A 26,297-nucleotide genomic window follows, 5' to 3' on the forward strand; every position below is an offset into this window, starting at 1 on the left:
TTACTGAAGGTAACATAACATCAGCTGTGATCTGCTGGATAGATGATGAATAAAGTTGTATTTATGTCTTTGTAAATAACATCAGGCAGCTTGTTATATAGTGAGATTATGAATCCAGCATCAGGCAGGTCAGATTTCTTTCTTTCAACAAGGGGATTCAAAGTGTTTTACATGAGGAAGAGAAAGAAAAAATAATATAAATAATTAAAGACTAACTATGATTTTTAAAGTAAAATTAGTTTTTAATAAACTTTTCTAACTGAAGCAGAGTCAGAGAGAAACAGAAGTTTCCAACTTGGACTGTAAAGAATTGATTATCGATCAGCAGAATCTTCTGCTGGATTAAATGACTTGACAAACAGTTCATGTGTAAAACGGGACTGGTTGTGTTTCCAGAGTTTCCACTACAGTAACTGAACTTTGCTCTTTTATCACATTATTATTATTATTATTTACTGCAGGAAGTTACTGATTAAAGCTGCTGATCACACTAACAACACTTCCTGTATGCCTTTCAGAATAAAAGCGTTTTAATGTGAAGGCAGCGGCAGACTTTACTGTGAAACAACGACAGGAAGTGCTGACTGTAAAGTTTATCTTAAAAACATTTTCAGCTTCTTGTTGAAACGCTCTGAAACCAGAAACCTAGTAAACCTGAGTAGTATCTGTAGTAGTACTGCTAGTATTTCTATACTCAACCAGCTGCAGGTAAAGGTGAATGTTTTAATGAGAGAGGGCCGGACAGCCAATCAGAGCAGAGAGTGTTAGGTCTCCATAGTAACGGCGGATGGTTTGGTGTCGCTTCCTGTTTGTTGTTTGCAGCTGAAGGTAAAAACATCAGTCGGTAAGTTGCTGCTGATCAACATGTTGCATGTTATTATTAATCTGCTAAAGACCGGGACCGGGACCAGGACCGGGACCAGGACTGTTCTGATCCCGTACTGTAGTAAAAGTAGCGATACTGCAGTATAAAATAGCGCAGTGAAAATGTAATTGAAGTAGAAGTACAGTCAGAAGTACTCTCACTAAAATGTGTTTAAAGTATCAAAGTTTTTCGGTTTTCTCCGAGTCCACAAGTCAAACTGAGCCGAACCGAGAAAGATCAGGTGGAGACTTCACAGACTCGGAGTTACAGGAAGAAGCTGTTTTTATCAGCAAAGTAAAAAATCAAGCGGCCATTATTTGAATGACGAGTCGTGTTTGATGAGCCGCGGTCACGATCACGTGACAGATTAGTCAGTCAGGACTTTAACACATCCTGAAGTTTGAAACATCAGAAGGAGTCTCTGCAGCAGGGGGGCCGAGTCCACCAGGACCCTGACAGCCCAGTCACAGGGTCTTCACAGTGGACCAGGAGAGAGAGGGCAGATTAAAGTTAGATTCATTATATTTTTAAAGAAGAAGAAGGACAGAGTGTGTTTGCAGTTAAAGTTAAATGATTCTGTTTTTACAGAACAGCAGCAAACAGATTATTTCTGTCTGTAACTTTAGCTCTTAAAATGTGTTTTAAATGGTCCCGTTGGTATCAGACAGTTCAGCTCTGCTTCCTCAACATTTGGACCAATCAGAGGCCAGAGCTGACTGGATGTGTGACCTCATTGGTCCCCATGTGAAACTCCAGATCTGCTTATCAGCCAGTTAAAGTCCAGAATCTGAGTTCTGATCAGCTGCACTGATCTCCTCCTCTGGACCTCCGGCTTCTCTCAGAGGAGTCTGAAGTCTGGACTTGATCCTCAGGGGGTTCTGAGGCTCCAGATCTACGTTCACTTCTCTCTGGTTCCTTTTCTCCATCAGTCCTGTGAATAACGAGCTCTTTGTGCCGTCAGGGATGGCGGGGACGTCGAGACACGACCGAGAGATGGCGACGAAGGCCAAGCGTCAGCTGTCGGACTGCTCGGACCCGGTGGAGAGACTCAGACTGCAGTGTCTGGCCAGAGGCTCGTCCGGGATCAAAGGTCTGGGCAGGTGAGCTGCTGCTGCCTCCTCTACCTGTTCAGCCGGCGCTGAATTCATACCACTTTGAAACACCTGGAAACACCTGGAAACACCTGGAGACTCTGTGAGGTGGAAGACCTTCCTCAGGGTTCTCAGTGAGCTGGTCTCTGCAGAGCTTCCTGCAGCTGATAGAATAAATGTGTACTAGAGGCGTCACATCTGAGGTCACAGGGCAAACAGGAAATATTCACCTGAAGTACAAATACCTCTAAAATGTATTTAAGTACTGCACTTTACCAGGATGCAGCTTCATGTTTAGAGTTCAGAGAAACATTTGAATTCCTGATTAAACAAAGTTATAAAATCCTAATGCTGAACCTACAGTATACAGTATGTGTACTCTGTGTGTACTGTCAGTAACACGCAGTACAGTACAGTACTCTGTGTGTACAGTACAGTACTGCGTGTGTACAGTACAGTACTCCGTGTGTACAGTACAGTACTCTGTGTGTACAGTACAGTACTCTGTGTGTACAGTACTGTACTCTGTGTGTACTGTCAGTAACATGCAGTACAGTACTCTGTGTGTACAGTACAGTACTCTGTGTGTACAGTACAGTACTCTGTGTGTACAGTACAGTACTCTGTGTGTACTGTCAGTAACATGCAGTACAGTACTCTGTGTGTACAGTACTGTACTCTGTGTGTACTGTCAGTAACATGCAGTACAGTACTCTGTGTGTACAGTACAGTACTCTGTGTGTACTGTCAGTAACATGCAGTACAGTACTCTGTGTGTACAGTACAGTACTCTGCGTGTACTTGCTGAGGCTGCTGTTTCCCTGCGAGCGCTGCAGGCTCGGCACTGTGAGGGTTAACAGGCTGCAGGATGTTGTGCTCGGTTTGGTTTATTGTCACAATATTGTGTTGTTGCTGATTTGTGGTTTTGTTTGCTGATGTTGCTGCATCTACCTGCACAGATACTGTCACAGATACTACTGCTGGAGCTGGAGTACTACTGGAGTCAGTGGTTACTCTGCAAGAATCTAAAACCAAAACACGTGATGCTCTTACAGGCTGTGGTGCAGAAAACAACAGCAACATGTTGTTTACCTGTTGATGCATCAGTGATGATCACAGGAGAGAATACTGTGACGGTTCTGCTGCCTCACTCTGTGCAATCACATAACAAATAATGTTGAATCGAACTTTCCTCTGATAATACTTGTGTACTGTTACTGATATGAACGGTTGAATGCAGTTTACTCACTTGTATTGCAGTAGTTTGACAGTGTGTTATCTTCCCGGCACATCAGTGCTGTTTGTGAAGAAACAGGAAATGACCTCATGCTGCTCTGTGTTTGTCAGAACCTTCAAGATAATGGACGATGACAACAACCGCACCCTGGACCTGAAGGAGTTTCTGAAGGGTCTGAACGACTACGGGATCCTGATCGAGAAACAAGAGGCCACGGCTCTCTTTCAGATGTTCGACCGCGACGGCAGCGGGACCATCGACTTCGACGAGTTTCTCATCACTCTGAGGGTAAGTACGCGGAGCGCCCGCCGATGGGCTGAGGGTCGTTTCAGGGTTCTTTACTCCCGCCGTCCGTTGCAGCCGCAGATGTCAGCTGCCAGGAAGGAGGTGGTGATGCAGGCGTTCCGGAAGCTGGATAAGACCGGGGACGGCGTGATCACCATTGCAGACCTGCGCGGGGTTTATAACGCCAAGTACCACCCCAAGTATCAGAACGGGGAGTGGACAGAGGATCAGGTCTTCAGGACGTTCCTGGACAGCTTTGACTCTCCGTATGACAAAGATGGAAAGGTAAGAAACGCCTCGTGGGTGACGAGTTTCTGTCTCTGCAGGTCAGAAGAAACGTCGTCGCCCTCAGACATTTTCTGTGCCCTAACGAGGTTGTAATGATTGATATGTGTTCATGCCGGTGTTCCTCTCTGAAGGTGACCCAGGAGGAGTTTATGAATTATTACGCCGGTGTGAGCGCGTCCATCGACACAGACGTCTACTTTATAGTGATGATGAGAAATGCCTGGAAAATCTGACTTAGCGTCGTGCTGGTAAAGGAGCTCAGGGTGGTGGGAGGAGGGCGGAGAGGTTTCCACTCCCTGCTGTTTCCTATTTTAGAAAAGTAACTTCATGCAACCTGGGAACATTCTGCAGTATATTGTATGGTTTTTTAAATGCACCACAAAGAGAAGAAGACATACTCAGCATGTCAGAATGAATAATTGGGTTTAAAGAACCATACAGGATACGAACATCAGTAGGCTGGTGTCTCTCTGCCAGCAGGATGACCGGCTCTGGCTTTTTCACTGTTCTTAATTAAAACCCAAATCATGCTCTTCTGTGAACAAACAGCCTCGCTCGCTGTTTCCATCCAAATGTGAAGCTCGCTTTACATTTTCTGCCAAAATATCTGTCTTTTATTTTGACTGATATTTATCAGACACACAGTTTCTGGAGGTTTAACTCAGCGACAGCTTTAGATTCACTCTTTTTCCAAATGAAGTGGTGACTGTTTAACCTCATGTCGTCCCTGTGCAGGAGGTCTGTAGTTGCATCTTTAATGTTAAAGTCTAACAATAGGAGATGTTCTGTGCTGCACCGATCCGCCTGTGTGATTTGTAATTAGTAGTTTGGTTAAATAAATTAAAGTGACTCGACTTCGTGCTCATTTGGATGGAAATCAGCTGCTGTCTGATTAATAAACTGACCTTTTCTCTGGTTCGTAGTAAAACTCTTCTGTCTCTTCCATCTGGTCTGATTCTGACCGGCGTCGTGCTGCGACTCAACAGTGAAATCTGTCTTCTGATCAACAGGTGACCAAAGAGGAGTTTCTCAACTACTACAGTGGAGTCAGCGCCTCCATCGACAGCGATGTCTACTTTATTCTAATGATGAAAAACGCCTGGAAGCTCTGAATGCAATCGAAGCACATGAACTCCAAACTATCAGTAACTGTGTGGAAGGAGCCCCACGTGGCCTTTCAACACTCAGGACGCATTAATAATTAATTACCTTTTTGTTAGGTTTATAAGATCCAGCTGTTTGTGCTTTTACAAGTTAGTCATTTCTATAAATGAATGTAGTTTAGAGAGGGGCTCTGATCATTTAGCTGATTCTCCTGATGTACACGTAAACATGATGTAATGACAACAGTTCTGTCTCTTTTATTGTACGTTGATATGCAACAGGCTTTATTTAAATAAAAAACATTGGTCGTCGTAACAGGTACAATCAGTCATTCCCATAAAGTATATACAGAATATTTAGTACAGTTGAATCTGGAGAGAAATATTACAATCAGATTTCTTCATTCTGAAATTAAAGCGTACATTCTGCATATCTACGTCAGCCTTTGCTGTAAGGAAACATGAGGTGTAGGTTGTGTTAGATATATTAAGAAGCAGCATTGTGTTTGGCGTCTCCGCAAACAATCGGGTCAGGTTGCTGCAGCAACACACCCACATCTCACCTGCAGACCGCTCAGTGTGATCCTAATGACATGTACTGGCGTTCAGGGCCGCTGGTAGGTGGAGGTGTGGGCAGAGTGCCGCGTGAGAATGAGCCTGTCCCACCTGCATGATGAACACGCACAGCAGGAGTTTTAGTTCTCTAACAGTTTAAGTGCAGATACGAGCAGCGTTCGTTTATAGACCTCACTGGTGTTTGTGTATGTTTTAGCTCCTGAAAGAATGGTGCTACATCTTTATGCAGACAGGTGACAAATTTAAAGGAAACCCTGAATGAATGAAACGTTACTGAATGCAGAACAACCAGCACTGGAACACAGACTTATATCTCTCATTCATTTTTTACATTATTAGAGAAAAGATGGGTTCTAGGGGTTCTGTAGGTAGTTCATGTGGTCACAGAGGAGGTTCTAGTAGTCCTCTGTGTAGTTACAGGATGGTCTAGAGGCCCTTTAGGTGGTTCTAGTTGTCCTTAAGGTGGTTCTAGTTCCTGAGGAGGTTCTAGAGATCATTAAGGTGGTTCTTGTGGTCCTTTAGAGGGTTCTGGTTGTTATCACGGGGGTCCTCCATATCTTTTTGATGGTTCTCGTGGTCTGTTAGGTGGTTGTTAAGGTCACTGAGGTCACTATTCTAGAGATCCTGTAGGTGATTTTAGTGGTTTCATTTATCTGTAATTCATTCAACATAAAGCGTAGGGGGTCATGAAGAGGTTCTAGGTGTCCTTTAGTTGGAACTAGTGGTCACCAAGGATGTTTTGGTAGTCCTGTGTGTAGTAATAGGAAGGTCTGCAGGTCCTTTAGGTGGTTCTAGTTACCGAGGAGGTTCTAGGGATCATTAAGGTGGTTCTTGTGGTCCTTTAGAGGGTTCTAGTTGTTGTCTCGGAGGTCCTCCGTGTCATTTTGATGGTTCTTGTGGTCTGTTAGGTGGTTGTTAAGGTCATTGAGGAGGTTTTAGGAATCCTGTAGGTGGTTCTAGTGGTTATTTAGGGGGTTGTAGTTAAGATGTTATACTTGTCCTTTAGGTGCTTCTGGTCGTTCTTGAAGAGGCTGACCATCAGTTGGGGGTGGCGTGATCATTAATCAACCACCGTCATTAATTCGAGGTGACAACTTTCAGAAGAATTGCGTTCATCCCTCCGGTTGAGACTTAGAGCATGTATGACATGAAGAACTGAAGCTGTTCTGGAAACTCTTGGTGGAAAAACACCTCGCCAACACTTTATCATTTGTCACCCATCTGTATGAATCCTAAGCATGCTGTAAGGTGTGAGACTACCTTCCAGGCAGCCAACAGAATCAATGTATTCACTGTGGTTTGAAACTTGGTAGACTTGCGATGGGTAATTCCCCACAGTGGACCTGACTAAAAGCTTAACAGACCATTGTAAAACATGCAGAAACACTGGTAGGATCTTCTAAGGTTCCTCCAACAACCAACTATGGACAACATCAGATGACTGTATGAGGAGGTATGTCATCATACAATATATCAATGAGATCATGTAAAATAATACTGAATATAAAGAAAAAATATATAAAAAGCTACATTTCAAACCCTCTGGGTCAATAACCCAGATTCATCTAACTGCTACAAGTTACATTCGGGACTCAAGTGAAAGATAAAAGTAAAAATCTTCCACGTTTACTTGCAGAAATGAGAACAAAAGCTATTTAACAAAATTTGTGTGCTCAGACTTCACCCATTCTTTTTTAAATGTTTCTATAAGTCCCTCAACGTTATGGAAGTGCCATTTAAATGCTACCAGAGACGTTAATGTGGTCATTTAAAGTTTAAACTAAAGATGCTAAATCCTTGGATTTAAAACTTCTTAAATCCATCACATAGTTATTGAGATTTGTCAGTCTGCCACAGGGCCATGCTGCTAATAAAAATGATTTAATTAATTAATTAAAGATGTTTTCTTATTAAAGCCTTGGATTTATCTTGCGACTTGACATGAGGGGTCCTGGTCTCCAGGCTGGGAGACACTGCTTTAGAGCACTCTGAAGTGTAATTCATACAAACTTGATAAATATGCTGGTCCTATCCGTCTGTCTGTCTGTCCTCACCCTGACCTACTTGATCTGATAGAAGCTGGACATGGTGACGTAAGGCTCAGCCTCGCGTCCTCTGCTGCGCTCAGGCTGCGGTGTGTCAGGACTCTCCCCGAGCTGGAGGGCGTTGATGGGGGACGGGCTGGTGCTCTCGAGGCTGTCCTCTCCGTCGGAGGAGCTCCTGCTCAGCAGGGCGGAGAGCTCCAGCTCCTCTGTGCTGACACTGGTGGTGCTCCGTGAGCAGTCAGAGCTCTGGGTGGAGCAGGCGTGATTCGACTGTGTACCGTCAGCAGCAGCAGCAGCAGCAGGCACCGAAGGTTCTGCTTCATCACTCGACTGCTCGTCAGTTTTTTCCGTGGGGTTGACTTTAAGGGCACTGAACACCTCAGGTTTGAAGTTCAATAGGAGACCCTGTTTGGTGAACATAGTACGGGCAATCAATCACTAATGTTGTATTGAAGTTGCATTTAAAGTAAACACAGAACAACACAAGTGTTTTGGGATCTGGCGCCCCGTTTAGAAAGACCATCATCTGTATATTAAAAAGCGTCCACAGCATCGCTGAGGTTAAAGTTTGGTTGCTAGTAAATCCACTCAACTTCTACTTTAACATGCAAGTTTGCATTGTTGACCAAGATCATATCTTCCGGACAGAGCTGAGCTCCGAGTGTCAGGAGACAGGAGGACATTATTTATGATACAGCTGTTAGCAAGCAACCAGGAAAACCACATGGCAAGTTAGCTTCGGGGACTCAGTTGTTTAAATGATCAATCCTGAGAACAGAATGAACAGTACTGAGAGAAACCTCTAGGACGCTGCTTTTGCTGGGAGGACAGTCTCAAAGTAAAACGACTCACTTTATTTGGCTTGCAGATCTGCACCAGTGTGTGTTTAGGATGCGGGATGTTCGGCCACACGTAGGCTCTGAAGGAGAAAAGAAATATTAACATGCGAAAGACGTCTAAATTCACTGATTGTCTTACAAGAAAGCAGATATGTCGTACTTGTTTTTCCAGAAGAAAACAACACTGGAAGTCACCACCACAAAAGGGACGAGACACAAAATCAGTGTGTACATCTCCCGCCTGTCATCTGTCGGCGTTTGGACTGGAGAGGACAGAGTTAAAATCGTTATTTTCTAATGCCTTTTAAAGAAGCAGACTGTGCACACCCTGACTCGCTCTTACCAGCGGGAGTAAAGAAAGTGACCGGTTCACTCCACTCGCTCCAGGTACCTTGCAGATGTTTGTTAGGTATCGCTCGCACTTGGACATGATGCTCAGCGTTTCTTTGCAGGTGCTCCAAATCAATAATCAAACTGTCTGATGAGACGTTTTGAATCTGTGCTCAAACAGGAAAACCAGGAAGCAATTCAGTCATTGCTGGACATTCTCAAAGGTAGAAATAATAACTGAAGCAACACAAATCACGTGACGTTACCATTTCCATGCTGCCCGCGGTCCAGATGTGCAGCTGGAAGAGTTGATTTTCTATTTTCAGGTAGTCTTCCTTGTACGGAATCCGAATGTTAATGACAGCCTGGTTAGTCTCCTGGATGAAAGTAACGTTCCACACCTGAGGACTTTTCGGTTTAACTGCAGGGACAGAGAACCAAAAGACAACAATGAGGGTGGCAGCAGCAGGTATAATGTGCTTTAATCCCTGTAGTCCGGATCATTTGATCTGGACCGAAGCAGAAAGGAACGTGGCCACAGTATGAGCAACATTAACAGATTTCTTTGGCCATGTTGTCAGCTCAGACTTGATAAGAGACTAATAAATCAAGTCACCTTTCCAGAGTTAAATCTGGACAATTTAGATGAACCGCTGACGTTTCCCTTTGTACTACACCAGGCCAAAATATCAGCACCTCACACATCATTTCTCTTCTTATGAGATCTCCCAAAATAAAACATCCTTTATGACCAAGCATCAGCCTCACACCTGTCCTGTAGGACTAGGTGTCCTTATCCCTTGATTGTACTCCTTAGTCACGCTGCTGTGACTCAGGAGGATGGTCAGAGTGCCCCCTTTCCTCTTTTCTTTTCATCCAGAGCCAAGCTGCTTGCTTGCCTTTGGGCCTCGATGTGGCTACGAATCCTCTGCAGCCTACCTAAACCTGTTGGACCTTCACTTTCCAGCCACGTTGTTGAGCATTGTGCAAGCTGACTGTACCACTGCATCCTTGCTGGGCAATGTTAGCTCAGTAATGTAGACAAGATGGAAAGAGGAAACCGCAGCACAAGGTCTGGTCTGAGACTGGGTGAAGCGATAACAGCTGGAAGCAAAGCCTCTATGTCTGCCACCATCTTCCAATCAGCTGCCCAGTATCTGGTCTTGATTTAATGATTTTTGACCCCCCAGATCAGCTGGATGAGGGTGTAGGAAGGGCATTGACGCTTGTCCGCTGACTTTCCAGCATTGATGTAAGACACAGGCTTGAGTGAGGCTGGGCTTACAGCCCACTAGGATGTGTTTTAGTATTGCTGGTGCAGGACAGAGGGAGCATTTTAGTACCACTGACTGACATTCTTGGTAGATGTCAGGACATTGTGGGCAGCCTCAGGACAAACTTTGAATGTTTAGCTCCACTGCTGGTGTATCTGTGAGAACAGCTGAATTATCATACTGATTTACCTATTTTGTTTGTGTAGACTGTAGTTTTGATCTTGCCTCCTCTCTTTAGGTGGACAGTCACATTGTAAACAACCGTATATCTCAGGTCTGTGGAGGTGACCGTGTCCCCGAAATCCTCCAAACAGATTTTCCGCTGTGACAAATTGTCCTCGTAACTGTGTAAGAGCAGAGATTTCTGTCATTATCTGAGTCTCCTCTGAATGCTGTTGATGAGTCATTTATGATCCAAGAATGAATGATTGAATGTTTTACCACACTGTCATCTTCTCTATGTCACCAGCCTCATCGTCATCATCCTCGATGCCTCCGATCAGTTTACAGGTCAGAGTGCTTCCATCCCTCATGAGGTCGGAGGTGCAGCGAATTCTGGGCTCTGATAGGAAACAGAGTCAGATCGCTCATTAGAAACACTTGAGTACAGAGATTTAGCATCACTCTCTTCTAACACTTTTACTCACAATGGACAGTTTTAAATTAAGTAACAAACTATTCATACAGTACTTTTCCTAACATGGTTAGAAAGTGTTTTAACAAAAGACACTAGAAGCAACACAATTATTTTATAGAAAAAAGTTAAACCAGATAAATAATAATATTGTCCATGAGGTATAAAAGCCAGTTTAAAAGGATGTGTAGGAGCAGCAGTGCAGATTGTGATCTATTCCACTGTTTAGGTGCCATGACAGTTAATCCGTGGTCACCTGTGGCTGCAAATGTAGACACAGGAAGGCAAGAGGAGCTTCCTGCTGACCTTAGCTTTATTAGAATCAGAAAACTGCACTCTGGAAGCAATGGTACACCAATGAAGGGCCATTCAAATTTAAATGAGGTGTTCTCCTGTCGTGGGTCCAGTTAAAAGCCAAGCAGCTGCATGTTGGACTAATTGCAAAGAGTGTAGAATATGGAGATACAATAATCCAAACTGGATTAAATAAAAGCACAAATAACTTTGTCGGGGTCAACAGCTGACAGAAATGGTTTAATTTCAGAGATAAAACCGAGGCTGAATAACCGTATGGAGAAGATATAACTGTGCATCATCTGCGTAAAAATCTGCAAACAAACGAGTGGGGCCCAGAATCGAACCTTGAGGTACACCGCAAGAAATTAAGTTACCAAATTCAGCAAAAAAAGGTTTGGGTCACTCAAAGGTAACTATTTAAATCCATGCATCAGAACCAAACATGTCTTTTTCACACATTGTTCCTTGTCCAAACCTGGCGCCTACATTACGCTCATTGCAACTCTGACTATGACTCTATGACTCTCCTATGCTGTGTGAGACTGGGGTGTGTTATTACTACTATTAGCAGTTACTGCAGAGATAAAATTGAATAGAATTGAATAAACAGCAGCCACAGAGGTCTGTGAGCTCACTTCTTTCTAAGTCCAAACCAACAGATTCTTTAATTTTCAGACTTGTAGTCTCCAACAGACGCCATCTCGTGACATCACTTGAGGACATTTATCATACTTCACACAGCTCCATTTGGAGACACTAAAATCTTTATAGTACTGTAAAACATATGCAGGAGTACTCCCCAACACCTGGTAACACCTGAAACACGCTGAGGTGGAAAATCACAGTAAAATTCACAGAGTCTCTCTTTAAGAATGTTGCAACTTCAAAACCATAACAACAACTACACATTTAGTTTTAATTTAGTTTATATTAAAGGGTTTTAAAGATTAATGTTAGAAACACTTAAATAGATAAAAACTATGTGGATTATTTTATGATTCTTATGTGTGAAAAATCAGAGTGACCCTTTACAGTAAATAAAGTCTGAAAGAAAAAAATGAATATGAATGTTTTAGCTCTGGATGGCAGACATAATCATGCTAATCATCATCTTTATTTAGAGAGCACTTTTCAAAATCCATATTATGAAGTGCTTTCAGAGGAGCAGACAGTAAAAACATGCAGGTCTTAAAACCATCAGGTTTTAAGGTAAAACAGATAAAATATGAAAACATGTTTGAGGAATTAAAAGTCTGTCCTATAAAAGTTTGTGTTAAGAAGAGACTTAAAGGAGTTCAGTCACTCAGCCGACCTGATTTCCTCAGGCAGGTTGTTTCCGAGCCTTGGGGCCCCTGACTGTAAACACTCTGTCCCCTTTAGTTTTCAGTTGCGTTGTGGCAGCAGTGGTCAGCCCCGTCTCCCCAGAGTAAGAAGGTGTTGGGCTCGATTTCTGCCTGGTGTGACATCATGAACTCCCACAGGTGAACAGGTTGACCTTTCTGCTTCCACCTTCCTCACAATCTGATACACTGCCGCTCACATGATAAGATCTCCTGCGATGTGTTTTCAAAGACCTTTATTCTGACTCTGTTTTCAGCTGACGCTTAAAAGAAAAGTAGCCGTGAAGAAATAAAAGCACAAAGAATCTGAACTGGCAACCCTCTGGCTCTGTACTAATGTGTAATAATTCCTCTCAGATATATTGTTGCATCACTAATGGCACAATGCAAAGGACCAAACGTGACATTTAATGCTCTGTTTGGATATTCTGAGAACCTCATTACGAGCTATGAAAAATATATGTATTTATTTATAAGTGTCATTTATAATAAATAATAATATTAGTGTCACTAAATTACCATGAGCAAGAAATGCCATGTTCTTGTCCTATGCATATTAAGCCTGTGCTGGAGAGTTTAAATGACCTCCTCACCCGTGTCAGTGACTCCGTCTCCGCTCTGAGCCTGAGCTGCAGCCGGCAGCAGCAGCAGCAGCACGGCGGCCCCCCAGCCAAACGCCATCACCTCACAGAGGCTCCTCACAGCTGCAGAGGTGAACTCGCTCGGTCCTCTGCAGATTCATAATGCTGCCGTCCCACCAGCTGAGAGCTTTTCTGGCAGGGAGAGAGGAAGAAGGAGTGGCGAGCGTGCAGAGGAAGGGGGGAGGGGGGGGCTGCTGGGTTGGTTGATTTGTTCACAGGATGTTCTGTAAATCAGAAAACATCTTTGTTCAGCAGACGGCAGGTTCTGTGCAGAGGAGATGACTTATTGGACAGTTAACTCCGTCAGTGCTGAATACAGAGCAGAGTAAAGGCTGATGGAGAAGAGATCCTTCACTGTAAACACACATTAACCTCAAACAACATAACACTCTTCAGATTACAGTTGGGAATCTTCTAATTAGGAGCAAATCTGTTTTCAGTCTTCAACTGTTTCTGTCACCTTTTTATGTGAACATCGACATCGACAGTGTGGGACAGTGTGGGACTGTGTGGACTGTGTGGACAGTGGGGGACAGTGGGGGACTGTGTGGGACTGTGTGGACTGTGTGGACAGTGGGGGACAGTGTGGACTGTGTGAGACTGTGTGAGACTGTGTGGGACAGTGTGGGACAGTGGGGGACAGTGTGGACAGTGTGGGACAGTGTGGGACAGTGTGGACAGTGTGGACAGTGTGGGACTGTGGGGGACAGTGTGGACAGTGTGGACAGTGGGGGACAGTGTGGGACTGTGTGGACAGTGTGGACAGTGTGGGACTGTGTGGGACAGTGTGGGACAGTGTGGGACTGTGTGGGACAGTGTGGGACTGTGTGGGACTGTGTGGACAGTGTGGGACTGTGTGGACAGTGGGGGACTGTGTGGGACAGTGTGGGACTGTGTGGACAGTGGGGGACAGTGGGGGACTGTGTGGGACTGTGTGGGACAGTGTGGGACAGTGGGGGACTGTGTGGGACAGTGTGGGACAGTGGGGGACAGTGGGGGACAGTGTGGGACAGTGTGGGACAGTGGGGGACTGTGTGGGACTGTGTGGACTGTGTGGACAGTGGGGGACAGTGTGGACTGTGTGAGACTGTGTGAGACTGTGTGGGACAGTGTGGGACAGTGGGGGACAGTGTGGGACAGTGTGGACAGTGTGGGACAGTGTGGGACAGTGTGGACAGTGTGGACAGTGGGGGACAGTGGGGGACAGTGTGGACAGTGTGGACAGTGTGGGACTGTGGGGGACAGTGTGGGACAGTGTGGACAGTGGGGGACAGTGTGGGACAGTGTGGACAGTGTGGGACTGTGGGGGACAGTGTGGACAGTGTGGACAGTGGGGGACAGTGTGGGACTGTGGGGGACAGTGTGGGACAGTGTGGACAGTGTGGGACAGTGTGGGACTGTGTGGGACAGTGGGGGACAGTGTGGGACAGTGTGGGACAGTGGGGGACAGTGTGGGACAGTGGGGGACTGTGTGGGACAGTGTGGGACAGTGTGGACAGTGGGGACAGTGTGGGACAGTGTGGGACAGTGTGGGACAGTGTGGACAGTGTGGGACAGTGTGGACACCAGTGCCTGACAGCTTGTGTCTGAACTGTCCCTGCCTGCCTCTATAGTCTGTATTTGGGTGTGATTACAGTGTTCATGTGCAAGACACTCTGACTAAAAAGCTGACGACACATTTTCTGTCCAACATTTTGAGTGTGTAAATGTCAAGAGTCCTGACATGTAAGCTGCTTTCCTCTGAGTCACTGAGTCTCTGAGGGACTGAGGGACTGACGACGGTTAGGGTTGTAAATCTCTGTAAATCACTCAGAGTGAGCTCTAAAACTAAATCAGAATCTGGTGTCAAATTTAGTCTTTAATTCTCCTTTGAAGAGAAAATTGCACATGTAAATATCTGCCACACTGCATGTTTCTATCTATTTCACATAGAGAAATGTTTGTGTCTGGCACCCTTGGCAATAAAACCGTTTCTGATTCTGAAGACTGTAACTTTTGACTCTTGAACTCTCAGGCAACAAAGCTTTGTTTCTCAGGTCAGGTCACTCTCTTGGTCCGGTTTGACCAGTAGCTCACGGAGGCTAATGTTAGCAGACTTAAAGCTACACTGATCAGTGTTAAATCAAAGAGGTTAGTCTCTGCTGGTCCCAGACCAGATCTCTCTGCAGCTCTGTGGGCTTTTAGCCTCTTTTGGCTGGTAGTTCTGGGTTCGCAGCACATTTCCTGCCCGGTTCACTTTCTAATGGGCTCTAATGAACACGCCCGGCTCGCACTCAGCAGCTACAGAGACAGATATCCATCAGGTGACACTAACCGGTCTGCTCATGGTGTTGCTCTGTAGCTGCTGGAGGTGGAAAATGTTAGATAACTACTTTATGAGCAGCTCGTTCAGACATCACAGTCTGCAAGCTCGATGATTCCTCTTTATCTCTGCTTCTATTTTTTTCCTGTTTAAGTGCTCCTGGGGCCTCGGTACAGAACGTCCTGTCTGAGATGCTGTCTTACCTCTGTTTAGCACGACTTAAAGCATCTGTGGTGTCACAGAAACATGTTTCCATGCCGCATTTAGGAAGAAACCCTGTCTTATCTTAGGACAGCATCCTGACTGAAGACTTACCTGAATCAGGAGTCCTGAGTTAGGACAGATCCTGTCCTACTGGCACAGATGGCGGCAGCACTGTCGTTAGGGCTGGATGGCATTTAAAGTGATGAAGAGGAACAAAAAGAACATATTATGGCTGAAAGGCTGCTCAGACTGTTTAAATGTAGTACGTTCAGAACTTTGCCTTGGGTCGAACACTTGGAAGAAAGCTCCCTCCTCCACAGGAAGCCTCTGACTCATCCTGAGCTTCAATATAACGGTCGTCTTTTCTTGTCTATCATAGGAGCTAGCCAGCCAGTGACGAGTGAGGTGAGACGGCCGTTGTCATGGATACAGGCGGTCTCCTGTGCATCCCACACTCGGATACAGGCCTGGTGGGACGAGTGAATCTTAGATCAGATACCAGGTCTGAGCGAGGAAGCACACAGAGTTTAGGAACTGTTTCTGTAGCAGGAAGACAGGACTTTTCCTGTCTTCAGATAGGACACACAGCTGGGACATGTCCTGTCCCGAGAGCCCTGAAGTCCAAACCGGCAAACTGGGAGGACGGTTTTGGAATTTAAGGAGCAGCAGGGGCAGTGCACCCCGTTCAAACACCTGCAGAGTCGACCTCACTGGCTGAGGTCTGAGGTCTGAGCTGGTCTTTAAAAGCCTCCGTTGCTCTGAAAACTTCCATGTTTGCCAGCGAGAGCCGGACTGACAGGATCTCATTTGGTGCACTCTGAACTGAGAGACAGACCTGCAGCCGAACATGAGTCTTCCTCTCTGTCGAGCAGCAAAATGAAGTAGAGCTCTAACCAGTAACCTACAAACCACTTCCTGTCTGCTCAAGTGATCTGGTTGGTTTCCAAATGAGGCCAGTATGTACATGTGTTTAGTTTACTACGAGCTCCACGATCAGGCGCTCGGCCTCGGCTGAACCAGACGCAACACGTCTGTCAGCGTCTGTCAGGATCACATGACTCGATGGACTCAACGTCCGTCTGCAGCAAAGCAGCTTCAAAATCTCCCTGTTTGCGTGTTTCTGTCTCTTTGTGCAGCCGGTTCGTGTTCTGTGGGAAAGTACCACAGGGTCCCTCTTGTTTTTCTGCCCCCCATCAGCTGCTCTGTCTCTACTCTCATGTTCATGCAGTTTCACAGGATCCGTGAAGCCAGCAGGCCTCAGCGTGGTTACCACCGTTTCCTACTCTCAGTGCTTCAGGTAGTTTCAAGGCACAGGAATAGACTAAATGTTTCGTGCTGTGAAGCAGAGCATGCTGGGAGACAGTGACTGACTGTCTGAGCGAGGCAGGAACAAACAGAGGAGCCACACTCAACAGCCACCGAGGCTGTTCTCTGAAATAAGGTCACTGTAAAATGAGTCCCGAGGACCTTTCAGCTCATGGTCTTCATCTTTGGCTCTGATGTCGACTCAAAAAACAGAAGATAAATTACTTTTGATAAAGTTTGGCGCGTGAAGTGGAGCGCTGTGTTCTTATTGGACGGTTTAACAGCCGAGCTGCTCCTGAACATCTCACCACCTGCAGTAAGCATGAACTGATCGCACAGAGGCAGCGAGGTGTCTGTAGTGTAAACCTACAGTGAGGAGAGACCACAGAGTCCAGCTGCTGACCGCAAACAATGGTAGCTTTTTCTGCTATTTGAATTTATTTCCCCATTAGTTTGGCTGAATCTCCGTTACTCTGGTAGCTGATTAGTGATCATTCAGAGCACCTGCTGGACAGGAAGCCTCCTGGTGCTGCTGCCTGCGAGCCCTGCTTGCTTCATTTAAAACCTCTTTCCCTATTCATTCATTCTTTTGTTCCTTATTTGAAGAGTTTCCATTAAAGTACTCGTAAATCTTTGTGCAAGAGGAGTTTTATTTATTATGTGTATGTCAGGCACTTTCCCCTGAGGCCTGTGGAAACTGTAGCGCTCACAGTCTGGTTACTGTGTTGATGTGTCAAGTTTGTACTGAACTGATCGTGACAACTTGTCGGACCACAGACTGAACTTCGCACGACACTCATCCTGCAGCAGTCTGAATGATGCACCACTTCACCCGGGGACAAAAAACCACGTAGAACTGTAAGATCACGAGACAGTAATGAGGGACTGCTGGGGGACGCAACACAGGAGCTACTGTTTGTGATAAAGGTGATTTCCCCTCTAGTCGTCACATCCCTGCAAAGTGAAAAGGTTTGGAGGACGTTTATCTGTAGAAAGCCGGTCACGGTGAGCCTGCACACGTCCTGTGCTGACGGCGTTCTGCAGAACATGTGGATGTTTGAGCGTGAGAGGCAGCCGTGGGTGGAGACGAGGCCCGGTGGGTTGAGAGCTCGGTGGGGCGTCGAGCTCTCGGGTGCGTCCGTGGGCGGCGGCTGTGGTTTGAAAACACGCTGCGTTTTCAGCACGACGGAGACAGAGTGGAGAAAATCATGGAAGCACGGGGGGAGATGTTGGGACTGCTTAGTTCCTCACTGGAACGTGATGAAGGAGGAGGAGGAGGAGGAGGAGCAGGAGGAGGAAGGATCCTGCTCAGCTTCAGTAAACAGACTTCAGAGTTTGGATGCCGCTCTCTCTGCTGGGAGGAGAAGCACACCCCCGCCCCCGCTAACCACACGCCTGAGGTTCCTATCTCGACTCAACATCGCAAAACATCTTCAGCTGTGGTTTCAAGTGTTTGGTCGCCTCCCTCTCTGGCACTGATGGGAATCTGATGAGCCACCTGTTTACACTCAGAGCTGTGGTTCTGGATCCTGGTGGCTTCAACACGCTATACACCGTATACACAATACTATACGTGTGTACGCTGTATTTATGCAATACTTACTGTAGTTCAGTGGGTGTTTTCAGCCTTAGTGTTGTGTTCAGGGCCTGCAGAGATCAGGACACAGCATCTTTCTGTCTGTCACGAGAAAAAAAAAAGGCTCAGTACGTGTTTATTCACAGCTGATAGAAAAGATATTTCTGCTCACTTCTCTATTTTATTAACTTTAATAAGCTTCGTGAGAGTGAAGAGTCACAACTTCTTTCTACATTTGGGTTTTAAAAAAGATCACAAGGGAAGAATAAAAGTACATTTAGCTGTTTTGATATTGTTGTTATAACCAAACACAAGTCTTAAATACCATCATGTCAAAATAGTGTCAGTTCAAAGCTCTGCTGAAGTGAAAGTGCAGAGTGACCCAGGAGAGGACAGAAAGATAAGCATCACGTCTGTGGTTTCTGTGTTAAATATTTAGACGCAGCAGCTGTGGTCCACCTGCTCAGGTGTTTCACTCATGACTTCTCAGGACTGTGTGTTGGGGGGGGGAGGGGGCTCAGACTGGGGTTGATTGACAGCTCTCTCACTCTCCTGTAATGCTTGAGGACATGACGCTTTAATCAGCCTTTCACTTGGTGATGCATCAGATTCTGTAACTCGGTCAGATGTTTCCATGTAAAATCAAAGAAACTAAAGTGAATAAATACTTGCAGCGGAACAAAAACTACAACATATTCCCTCTGAAATGTGGTGAAGCAGTACTACATAAGTATCCGCCTGCAGCTTCCTCTCTGGCTGAGAGGCAGTAAACGTGTCTCCATGCTGAGGAGCTGCTCCCTGCTCAGGATGTCCTTCACATATAGTACATATACATCCTATAGTATACATAGCTGTAGAAATGGGACATCTATTTATGTCACCCATCTTTACACCTACACCCATACCATGAAACCACAATGTGAAATCTCATGGTGATGAATTTCAGTGAACCACACCAAAATGAGCGAGTCTTTGAAGCCCGAGCTTCAACAGCCACATGAATGTCTCCTCTGTACACCCTCTGAACGAACTGCTTCCTGCTTCTCCTCAGTTGTTGTTATGTGCTTTTTTCAGCCCAACTCTGCGCCTCACATCGTCGGCCTGCAGACAGCCAACGTGTCTGACGGCTCTGTGCTGCTGACATGCGAGTGAATTTCTGTAGAAAGGTGTTGCACGCTGTGCAAACAGAGGTTAGACTTGTTCAGAAATTACTTGCCACCACATCCTCTTCCTTGACTCATAATTTGTCTTCATCCTTTAAAAACAGAGCGAGCAGCTCCAGGCTGAGCTGAGACGCTCTGACTGTTTCATTTAGGCTGTGGGGAACACACCTCTGTGACTGGCTGACGCACGGCAGGGCTGTGGTGGCCTCCTGAAACTCCTGCACCGCAGGCACTGAAAGAAGTGGCGTTTCAGTGAACTCAGAGAGGACCGTGTGTCCTGACTGCGTGCACCAGCTCTCTGAAAGAAGGGTCGGTCAACTGTGCAAACTGAACTTAAAGGTTTGAGCAGGTTTACGTCTATATTTCTCTTCTTGTCAACAATCAGTCGTTGTCAGTGCATCTCTCAGCACTGTCTGACTTCCTGTCTGTGGCTCTCAGCTCATTGGTTCCTCCTGAGGAAATAAATCTTTTAAAAACTCCTCAGATAAAGTTTCAAAGGCTCGGTAATTTCCTCCAACAGCTGCTCGCTGTAGTTTCTATCAGATAAAACGGAGAACACAGAGCCTCTGCTGGGGACTATTTTCAGCGGCGGATGAATCCACATGTGGTGCAGTCGTGAGCGTCTGGGGCAGCAGGTCAGTGTCAGGTCAGGATACACTACAGAGTGTGAGTTCATGTGCAGCCCAGAGGCTCTCTGATGGCTTTACTCAGGACTCTGTAGCAGACTCATCTGTAAAAGAGATCTTTGTCAGTGTCGTCTGAAGCTGAGCCACCTGAGCGACAGGTAAACCACAGACAGCTGGAACAACTGACACAGAGAGCTGCTGTGGGAATCCTCTCTCCGCCATGTTCACACAGTCTGTGGGCTCCAGACTCCCAGCAGCAGGAGCGGGGGGGGGGGGCACACGACTGGAAGGAGCTCAGACTCAATGATTTCAAACAGTGGTCAGAGTAAGAAGAAGGACACATGTTGGCTACTTCCCCTTTTTACATTTTATAATCCTGTGCTGTCAGAGGGTAAATGTTAAACATTAAAGGCAGCGTGTTTCAGATGTGCAGCGTGTCAGGATGAGGAGATGATGCCGCCTGAAGTTCTTTATTAGTTCTTATTAACAAACACATTATTCTTCAAATGACTCAGGTTCTCGTCATGTTTGGAGCTTCATATTCCAGCCTCGCCAACAGAACACGTATGAAGCAGTTAAAGGGCAGCTTACACACATCAACACTATGATCTAATAACTTCACATACATCAGAGGCCGTCGCTATGAATACTTTTGATACTTTAACTAAAGTAACATGTAGAATGCAGAACTTCTAACAGTATTGTTTCATTTCTACCACTTTTGACTTTAATGATGCATCAAACTGTATCAAAGTAAATCTAAAGAAATGCAAATCACATGACCGAGTACTGTGATGAGAGAAGTGCTCAGATACTGAAGTAACACTACAAGTAATACTAAATGTCCTGTCCTTTAAAGTGTTACCAGCAAAGTGTACCTACAGTTGTGTTAAATTATCTATCGGAGGCTTGTCGTTGCAGCATTAATGAGTGAGCTGCGTTCTGACTTGTTTGTTTCCACAGTAACCAGCAGCTGTCAGTTTAAAGTCACATTAAATGGAGATACTTATAGTGAAGCACAAATACCTCCAGTCTCTTCGGTGACGCTGATGCGAGCGGCGGCATCGTGTGGTTAAACCTGCTGCAGGGTGGAGATCGTCTCCGGTGGGAAAAGATTTAGACCCACTGAAATGACACTGATTGATTATGTTGGCAGCAAAATGTGATCAAACTGCAGCCTCACAGTCCTGATGGAGCGATAACAGCTTCTTATTTCATGTTTAGAGAGAAAGTCTTCAGGCCCTTTTTACGTTTTATCTTTTTAACCAGAAATCAACTTTGTCCTTGGAACTTTTTTCTGATTATAAACTCTTAATAAAATCCAATTATATTGCTGCTTAATTAATTATACTAGCATGTTTTAATGCAACTATGGTGACACTACTGATAAAACCACAACTCATCTAAACACAGGACTGATCTCTGCAGGACAAACTACAAGATGAGCCATCGTCCACAAACACTACGCCTCACTGGGTTTTACATAAAGATATATTATTATATAAAATCAAATCTCTGCAGATGTAAACGGACGTTTCATCTGTTTGGTGGAATTTAACAAACTGTTGTTGTTTGAAGAATCATTAAAAAGTTAAAACAACATTAGAAGCAAATCATTTCATTTCATTTGAACATAGAAAAACATTTTAAAGGAACCTGTACAAAGTTTCTTTTGCTGGAAAAACAAAGTATTTTATTCTGATGAAGAAGACGTGACGATGTTACAGGAAGTTACTTTGTGCTTCATGCTTCAAAACATTTACATCAGCGTTTCCAGCTGAACAGTTTCACTGCAAGAACTAATTAAAGTACATTTAAACGCAGAAGTATGAAAATATAGATTTCAGTGTAGTAATTTGTATCATGAGTGAATCAAACGTCCAGCACACAGAAGATAAAACATTTTGCACAGAGTACTTCTTCTTGTATTACAGTTATACTTCATAAAAATGTGTTTTCCTTTGAGCGGGACACAGTTTGGACTCTATAGACAGTGTTTTAATAATTAGTGTTCCTACAAGTGCAAAAGATTATTCAGCTAAGAATTAAAGCTTCCATCATCCCCCAATCATCAGGCATCCGTTCAACCCACTGTGTTTAAAGACAAATATAGATATATAAACTGTGTATAATAATGTAGTAATGCATGGCAGCAAGTCTTTTCTCTGACATCAGGTCGGTACACCCGTCAGACGTTTACATTAAGTATTCGGTTATTGATCGGTGTCACAAACAAAATCGTACAAATCACACAAGAAAAAAAAAAAATGGAGGAATAAAAAAATTTGACCGATTTCACACAGAAACTTAAAAAGAACAAACAGATTCATGATATGACTTCGTACACAGCGCTGCTCTGAACACAGACCAGGTCTCTGAAGGCAAAATAAGAAGAGACAAAACGAAACGCTCTGATTTTTTCTTTTGGTTCATTAAACCTGTTCAGGAGTGATTAACATGCAGCTGATAACGTCGTACACAAACATCTTCTTCATGGAGAGAAAAGTGTCTCATGCTCGCAGTTTGTGGAAACACGTTCACAAACGCGTTTTCTGTCCACAAACGCCAACAAACCTGAACGATGCGAAGCAAAAACCAGACAAACGTTAGCTGGAAACTTTCCCGTTGCTTCGTCACCAACGGCTGCAGAGTCACACAGATGTCACATCTATAAAATGAAAGCGCATTGCATTGTGGGATTATGGCAGCTTGTCCCAGTGGTCACTCGCAGTACTGCAACTACAGAGTCACCCCCCCCCCCCCAGTCCTCCATTAGAGCAGAGACGTTTGTGGACCTGTTTGTGGACAGTAAATGCACCTGAGACGTCCACATGTCCCTGCACAGAAGTGCAAATCTCGTTTTTGTTGGTGGATCATGAAACACAGATTTGAGACTCCGTCCTCAGGCTTCTCACTGACCTTCTTCATCCTGCCTCAGTCCAGACCTCCTGTAACACACACCGGCTCTCGCAGAAACAGCAGAAGAAGAAGAGCAGTGGGCACAGTGATGTTCGGGTTGCATAAAGGATGAAGCGAGGACACGGGACACGGACAGGTGGTTCACTCAGGTTCATGTGACCCTTCAGATTGTCTGCTGTTCAGCTGGTTAAAGCGTCGGTTCGTCGTGTCAGACCCTGATGAGGAAGTCGAGGCCGAGCGAGGCGGGGATGTGCAGCGTCTCCAGGCTGAGAGCGGAGGGCGTGTACGGGAAGAGGACGGGGAACGTTTGCTTGGTGTCCACCAGCAGCTGAGGAGGGTCGTTCCTCACCTGGAGACGATTCTGGACAGACAGATGAACATGCAGGTCAGACTGAGAAACTCACCCAGACCAAAGCTTTACATTCCTGCCATTAACCAACCACAGACATTTAAGGATGCTTGAAAAAACAGAAGAAGAAGAGACCACTTCCTCCTGCCCTCCTCCTCTGAACACCACCCACGGACTGTATGACAGAAGCGCACGTAGCCACAAGTGACCATATTTGGACAACAGGGTGGAGCAAGCTAGCTTGGTTAGCATGTTGCATCTGTAATTCACATTGACTGTGATATTAGCTGGGATGCTAATCTTAGCTAGCGACAAACAGACCCAGAACTAAATGAGCCGCCGACTCCTGATGAGCTTTTTCAGCAGCGCAGGTTAAACGTACACAGAGCAGCGGATACGAGTCGCCTCTAGCCTGATTGACAGGTCGCCATGGTAGCAACTTGTCAGTCAGCTTGTAGCCCCGCCCTAAAGCCTCCCCTGCTTCAAACTCATCAGGAAAGTGTTTACTGAGGGAATAAATCAACTGACAAGTAGAAACATTTTCTCAGAGACTTCTATACAATCACACTTCTTTCTGCAGCCGCTGGAGTCGCCCCCTGCTGGCTGCTGGAGAGGTTTCCTGCCGAGTCTCACCTGGATGTTTCTGATGAAGGAAACTGTGACTCTTTCTTCAAACTCGTTCAGCGGCGTGTAGAGATTCAGGATCTTCACAATCTGCAACACACAGAACAACAATGATCGATACCATGTCTTTGTCTCGTGTGTCGTTCATCAGCTGTCCTGCGAGCAGACCTGTTGGGTGGAGAGGGCGCTGCAGAGCGAGCAGATGGCCTCGGCGTCCTGCGTGGTCTTCTTCTTGACCTGCAGCAGCTGAGCGGCCTGGATGATGGGCTCCAGAGTGGCTGCAGCTTTGCTCTGGTACAGGTTGTTTGCTCTCAGCCACTCCTCCATCTGACTGGTGTTGTACCTGAACACAGAAACAGAAACGCTTCAGAGCTCACGCACGAGCCCAGGATGTCCTGCCGTCTCTAATGAAGGGACAGGCAGCGATGCGATTGGCCGCTTCAGCCGGGGGGTACCTGAGCTGCATGCCGGTGCTCCAGGAGCACACGTCTTTGCGCAGCAGCAGGTTGTTGAGGGTGACGGCGTTGATGCAGTGGAAGAGCTGTCGGACCACCTGACCCACGATCTCGGGGTCCAGGCCGTGTTCCCGCATGATGCTGTGGAACTGCCCCAGCTGTCTGATCAGGGCCTCCAGAGTGTAGCTGCTGGGGCCGCCGGAGTCCGTGTCCATGCTGGACGACCGGTTCCTGTAGCCCATCGGCTTGACCCCCGCCAGGCTGGGGATGCTCTCGCTCTCCAACATGGCCGACACTGGACACGACAAGCAGAGACAGAAAGACAAGGATCAGATATTTCAGATGTCTGAGAGAGTGACGCTGAGCTGAAGCCTGAGGGTGCGGACATGAAGATCAGAGTTTCTATTGCTTCACTATTTAAAACAGGTAACCTCATATTTCACAGGTTCGCTCGCTCCCTCGCTCGCTCTCCCTCAGCCCCTCCTCTTCCTGCAGTCTGAACATGACCTTGGGCTGGAGGAAGCGTTGCTGCCGGCTTTCCCCCACAGAGACGATTCCTGAAGCGGTCTGAAAGGTTAGTGTCAGAAACACCGCGGCCCAAATGTGTCCAAAAATAACGCCTCCCCGTGAACACTGCACAGTATTTTTAGGAGGGTCTCTATTAGCACGTGAGGAGCCGAGCTAATGAGGACGGGATGTGAGGACACAGCTGGGCTGCAGAGTTAGCACGCTGTAGCTGCCAGTCACTCCCGCCCACAGAAACCAAACTACTTTTTTTTTTGTCATCTATGAAGCAATATCTGACACGATGCAGAGATAGTCTCAGCTGAGGAATCATTGGATGGTGAAATGAGTCAGAACAGCAGCTGCTTCCTCAGCAGTGACGCCGTTTCTGTAAACATCCTCTGAGAAAAGTCCCGACGGTTGAACAGCGACCTGCTGACTCACGCAGAGCCGAGGAGACGATGAAGGGTCAGTGTGTAGAAAACCGGACAGCTGTTAAGAACTACGATACCCACAATGCTCTCCGGCAAACACTGAATCAGCAAAGACCTAAAAACAGACTTTACTGGAAAAATATTTAAATTCATTTTAATTTCTGTGTTTTTCTAAATTGCTGCGGTTTCTGTGTTTATTAGTATTTTGTTAAATCTTGTGCTTTGACATTTGTTGTAAACACTTTACTTTTTACTGTCATGTCATTTAATAAACTTCACTTCCCATGTTTCGTATAAATATAACATCTTGAACTGAGTGAATAATCTCAGATGTTGCACGTTGGCGCCCCCGGCTGCCCACCGGTGGAATGACACCGCCCTCCACTGAGCTCCTGCAGGTCAACAACTCCACCTGATGCTGTGTGGGCGGAGTTAATCGTGACATCTTACAGCTGGGTGAAAGTCACATGATGCAGCTCTGACACATACAAAGATTGTCAGTCCTACAACGTCAGACTTAAGGACGATCGTTTTGGTCTTCGTCTGCCTGTTTCCTGTTTTATTTTGAAGTTGTCTGTGTCTGTTCGTCATGCCTAGCTTTGTTTCCTGTTGCCCCTGACGTGTCTCACCTGTAGGTAATCCCCCTGCCAGGTGTCAGGCTTCAGGTGTCCCTGCCTGTCCACATGTGGATTTGGATTTATGGAGCCCCTCACGTCAGCCTGCTCACCTGTTTGGTTTAATAAACCCTACAAACGTAATCTGTGACAGAGGACACGGTTACTCACCGATCATGGGCTGTATGATGCCTTCTGCCACCTTGATGAGCTGCTGGTAGATCTGGATGGAGAGGTCGCTCAGCACCTGTCGGTACTCCGTCAGGTCAAAGTTCTTCAGGCAGTGTTCGTTCTGTTTGGCTGAGTTCTGCGTCATGAACACCTGAACAGGAAGACAACAGAAAAACATCGGACTCAGGATCATCCGGCAGCCGGAG

The 26,297-nt window shown here is 45.8% G+C and overlaps 3 protein-coding genes across 5 annotated transcripts in view; 1 reads left to right on the forward strand and 2 right to left on the reverse strand.

Moving 5' to 3' along the window:
- Positions 1 to 696: 696 nt before the first annotated feature.
- capslb (calcyphosine-like b) lies at positions 697 to 5,185 on the forward strand. Of its 3 annotated transcripts, none has more exons than XM_046067856.1 (5): positions 697 to 844; positions 1,827 to 1,965; positions 3,304 to 3,481; positions 3,554 to 3,763; positions 4,777 to 5,185. In XM_046067856.1, the coding sequence occupies exons 2-5, from the start codon at positions 1,829 to 1,831 to the stop codon at positions 4,876 to 4,878; spliced, it is 627 nt and encodes a 208-aa protein (XP_045923812.1). In that variant the 5' UTR covers positions 697 to 844; positions 1,827 to 1,828; the 3' UTR covers positions 4,879 to 5,185. The 3 variants fall into 3 exon arrangements, with proteins under 3 accessions (XP_045923812.1, XP_045923813.1, XP_045923811.1); XM_046067857.1 differs by having other exon boundaries at positions 752 to 828; XM_046067855.1 differs by lacking the exon at positions 697 to 844 and adding an exon at positions 3,898 to 4,014.
- On the reverse strand, positions 5,124 to 18,601 carry il7r (interleukin 7 receptor). Its single transcript, XM_046067854.1, has 10 exons — positions 18,558 to 18,601; positions 18,260 to 18,334; positions 12,798 to 13,069; positions 10,375 to 10,495; positions 10,123 to 10,277; positions 8,926 to 9,080; positions 8,673 to 8,826; positions 8,490 to 8,592; positions 8,343 to 8,409; positions 5,124 to 7,895 (listed from the first exon to the last, which is right to left on the reverse strand). Exons 3-10 carry the CDS (start codon positions 12,883 to 12,885, stop codon positions 7,506 to 7,508), a joined length of 1,233 nt encoding a protein of 410 aa, XP_045923810.1. The 5' UTR covers positions 12,886 to 13,069; positions 18,260 to 18,334; positions 18,558 to 18,601; the 3' UTR covers positions 5,124 to 7,505.
- A 3,090-nt stretch (positions 18,602 to 21,691) lies between these two features.
- Positions 21,692 to 26,297, reverse strand: part of myo5b (myosin VB) — a 38,082-nt gene continuing 33,476 nt past the window's right edge. The window contains exons 35-39 of the mRNA XM_046067859.1: positions 26,092 to 26,242; positions 24,369 to 24,663; positions 24,082 to 24,256; positions 23,923 to 24,003; positions 21,692 to 23,301 (exon numbers count right to left, since the gene is read on the reverse strand). Of these exons, the coding sequence (XP_045923815.1) occupies positions 23,149 to 23,301; positions 23,923 to 24,003; positions 24,082 to 24,256; positions 24,369 to 24,663; positions 26,092 to 26,242 (855 nt within the window). The 3' untranslated portion in view covers positions 21,692 to 23,148. The remainder of the gene's footprint in view (positions 23,302 to 23,922; positions 24,004 to 24,081; positions 24,257 to 24,368; positions 24,664 to 26,091; positions 26,243 to 26,297) is intronic.

Source organism: Micropterus dolomieu, linkage group LG13 (assembly GCF_021292245.1).
Source record: "Micropterus dolomieu isolate WLL.071019.BEF.003 ecotype Adirondacks linkage group LG13, ASM2129224v1, whole genome shotgun sequence".
NCBI lineage: Eukaryota > Metazoa > Chordata > Actinopteri > Centrarchiformes > Centrarchidae > Micropterus > Micropterus dolomieu.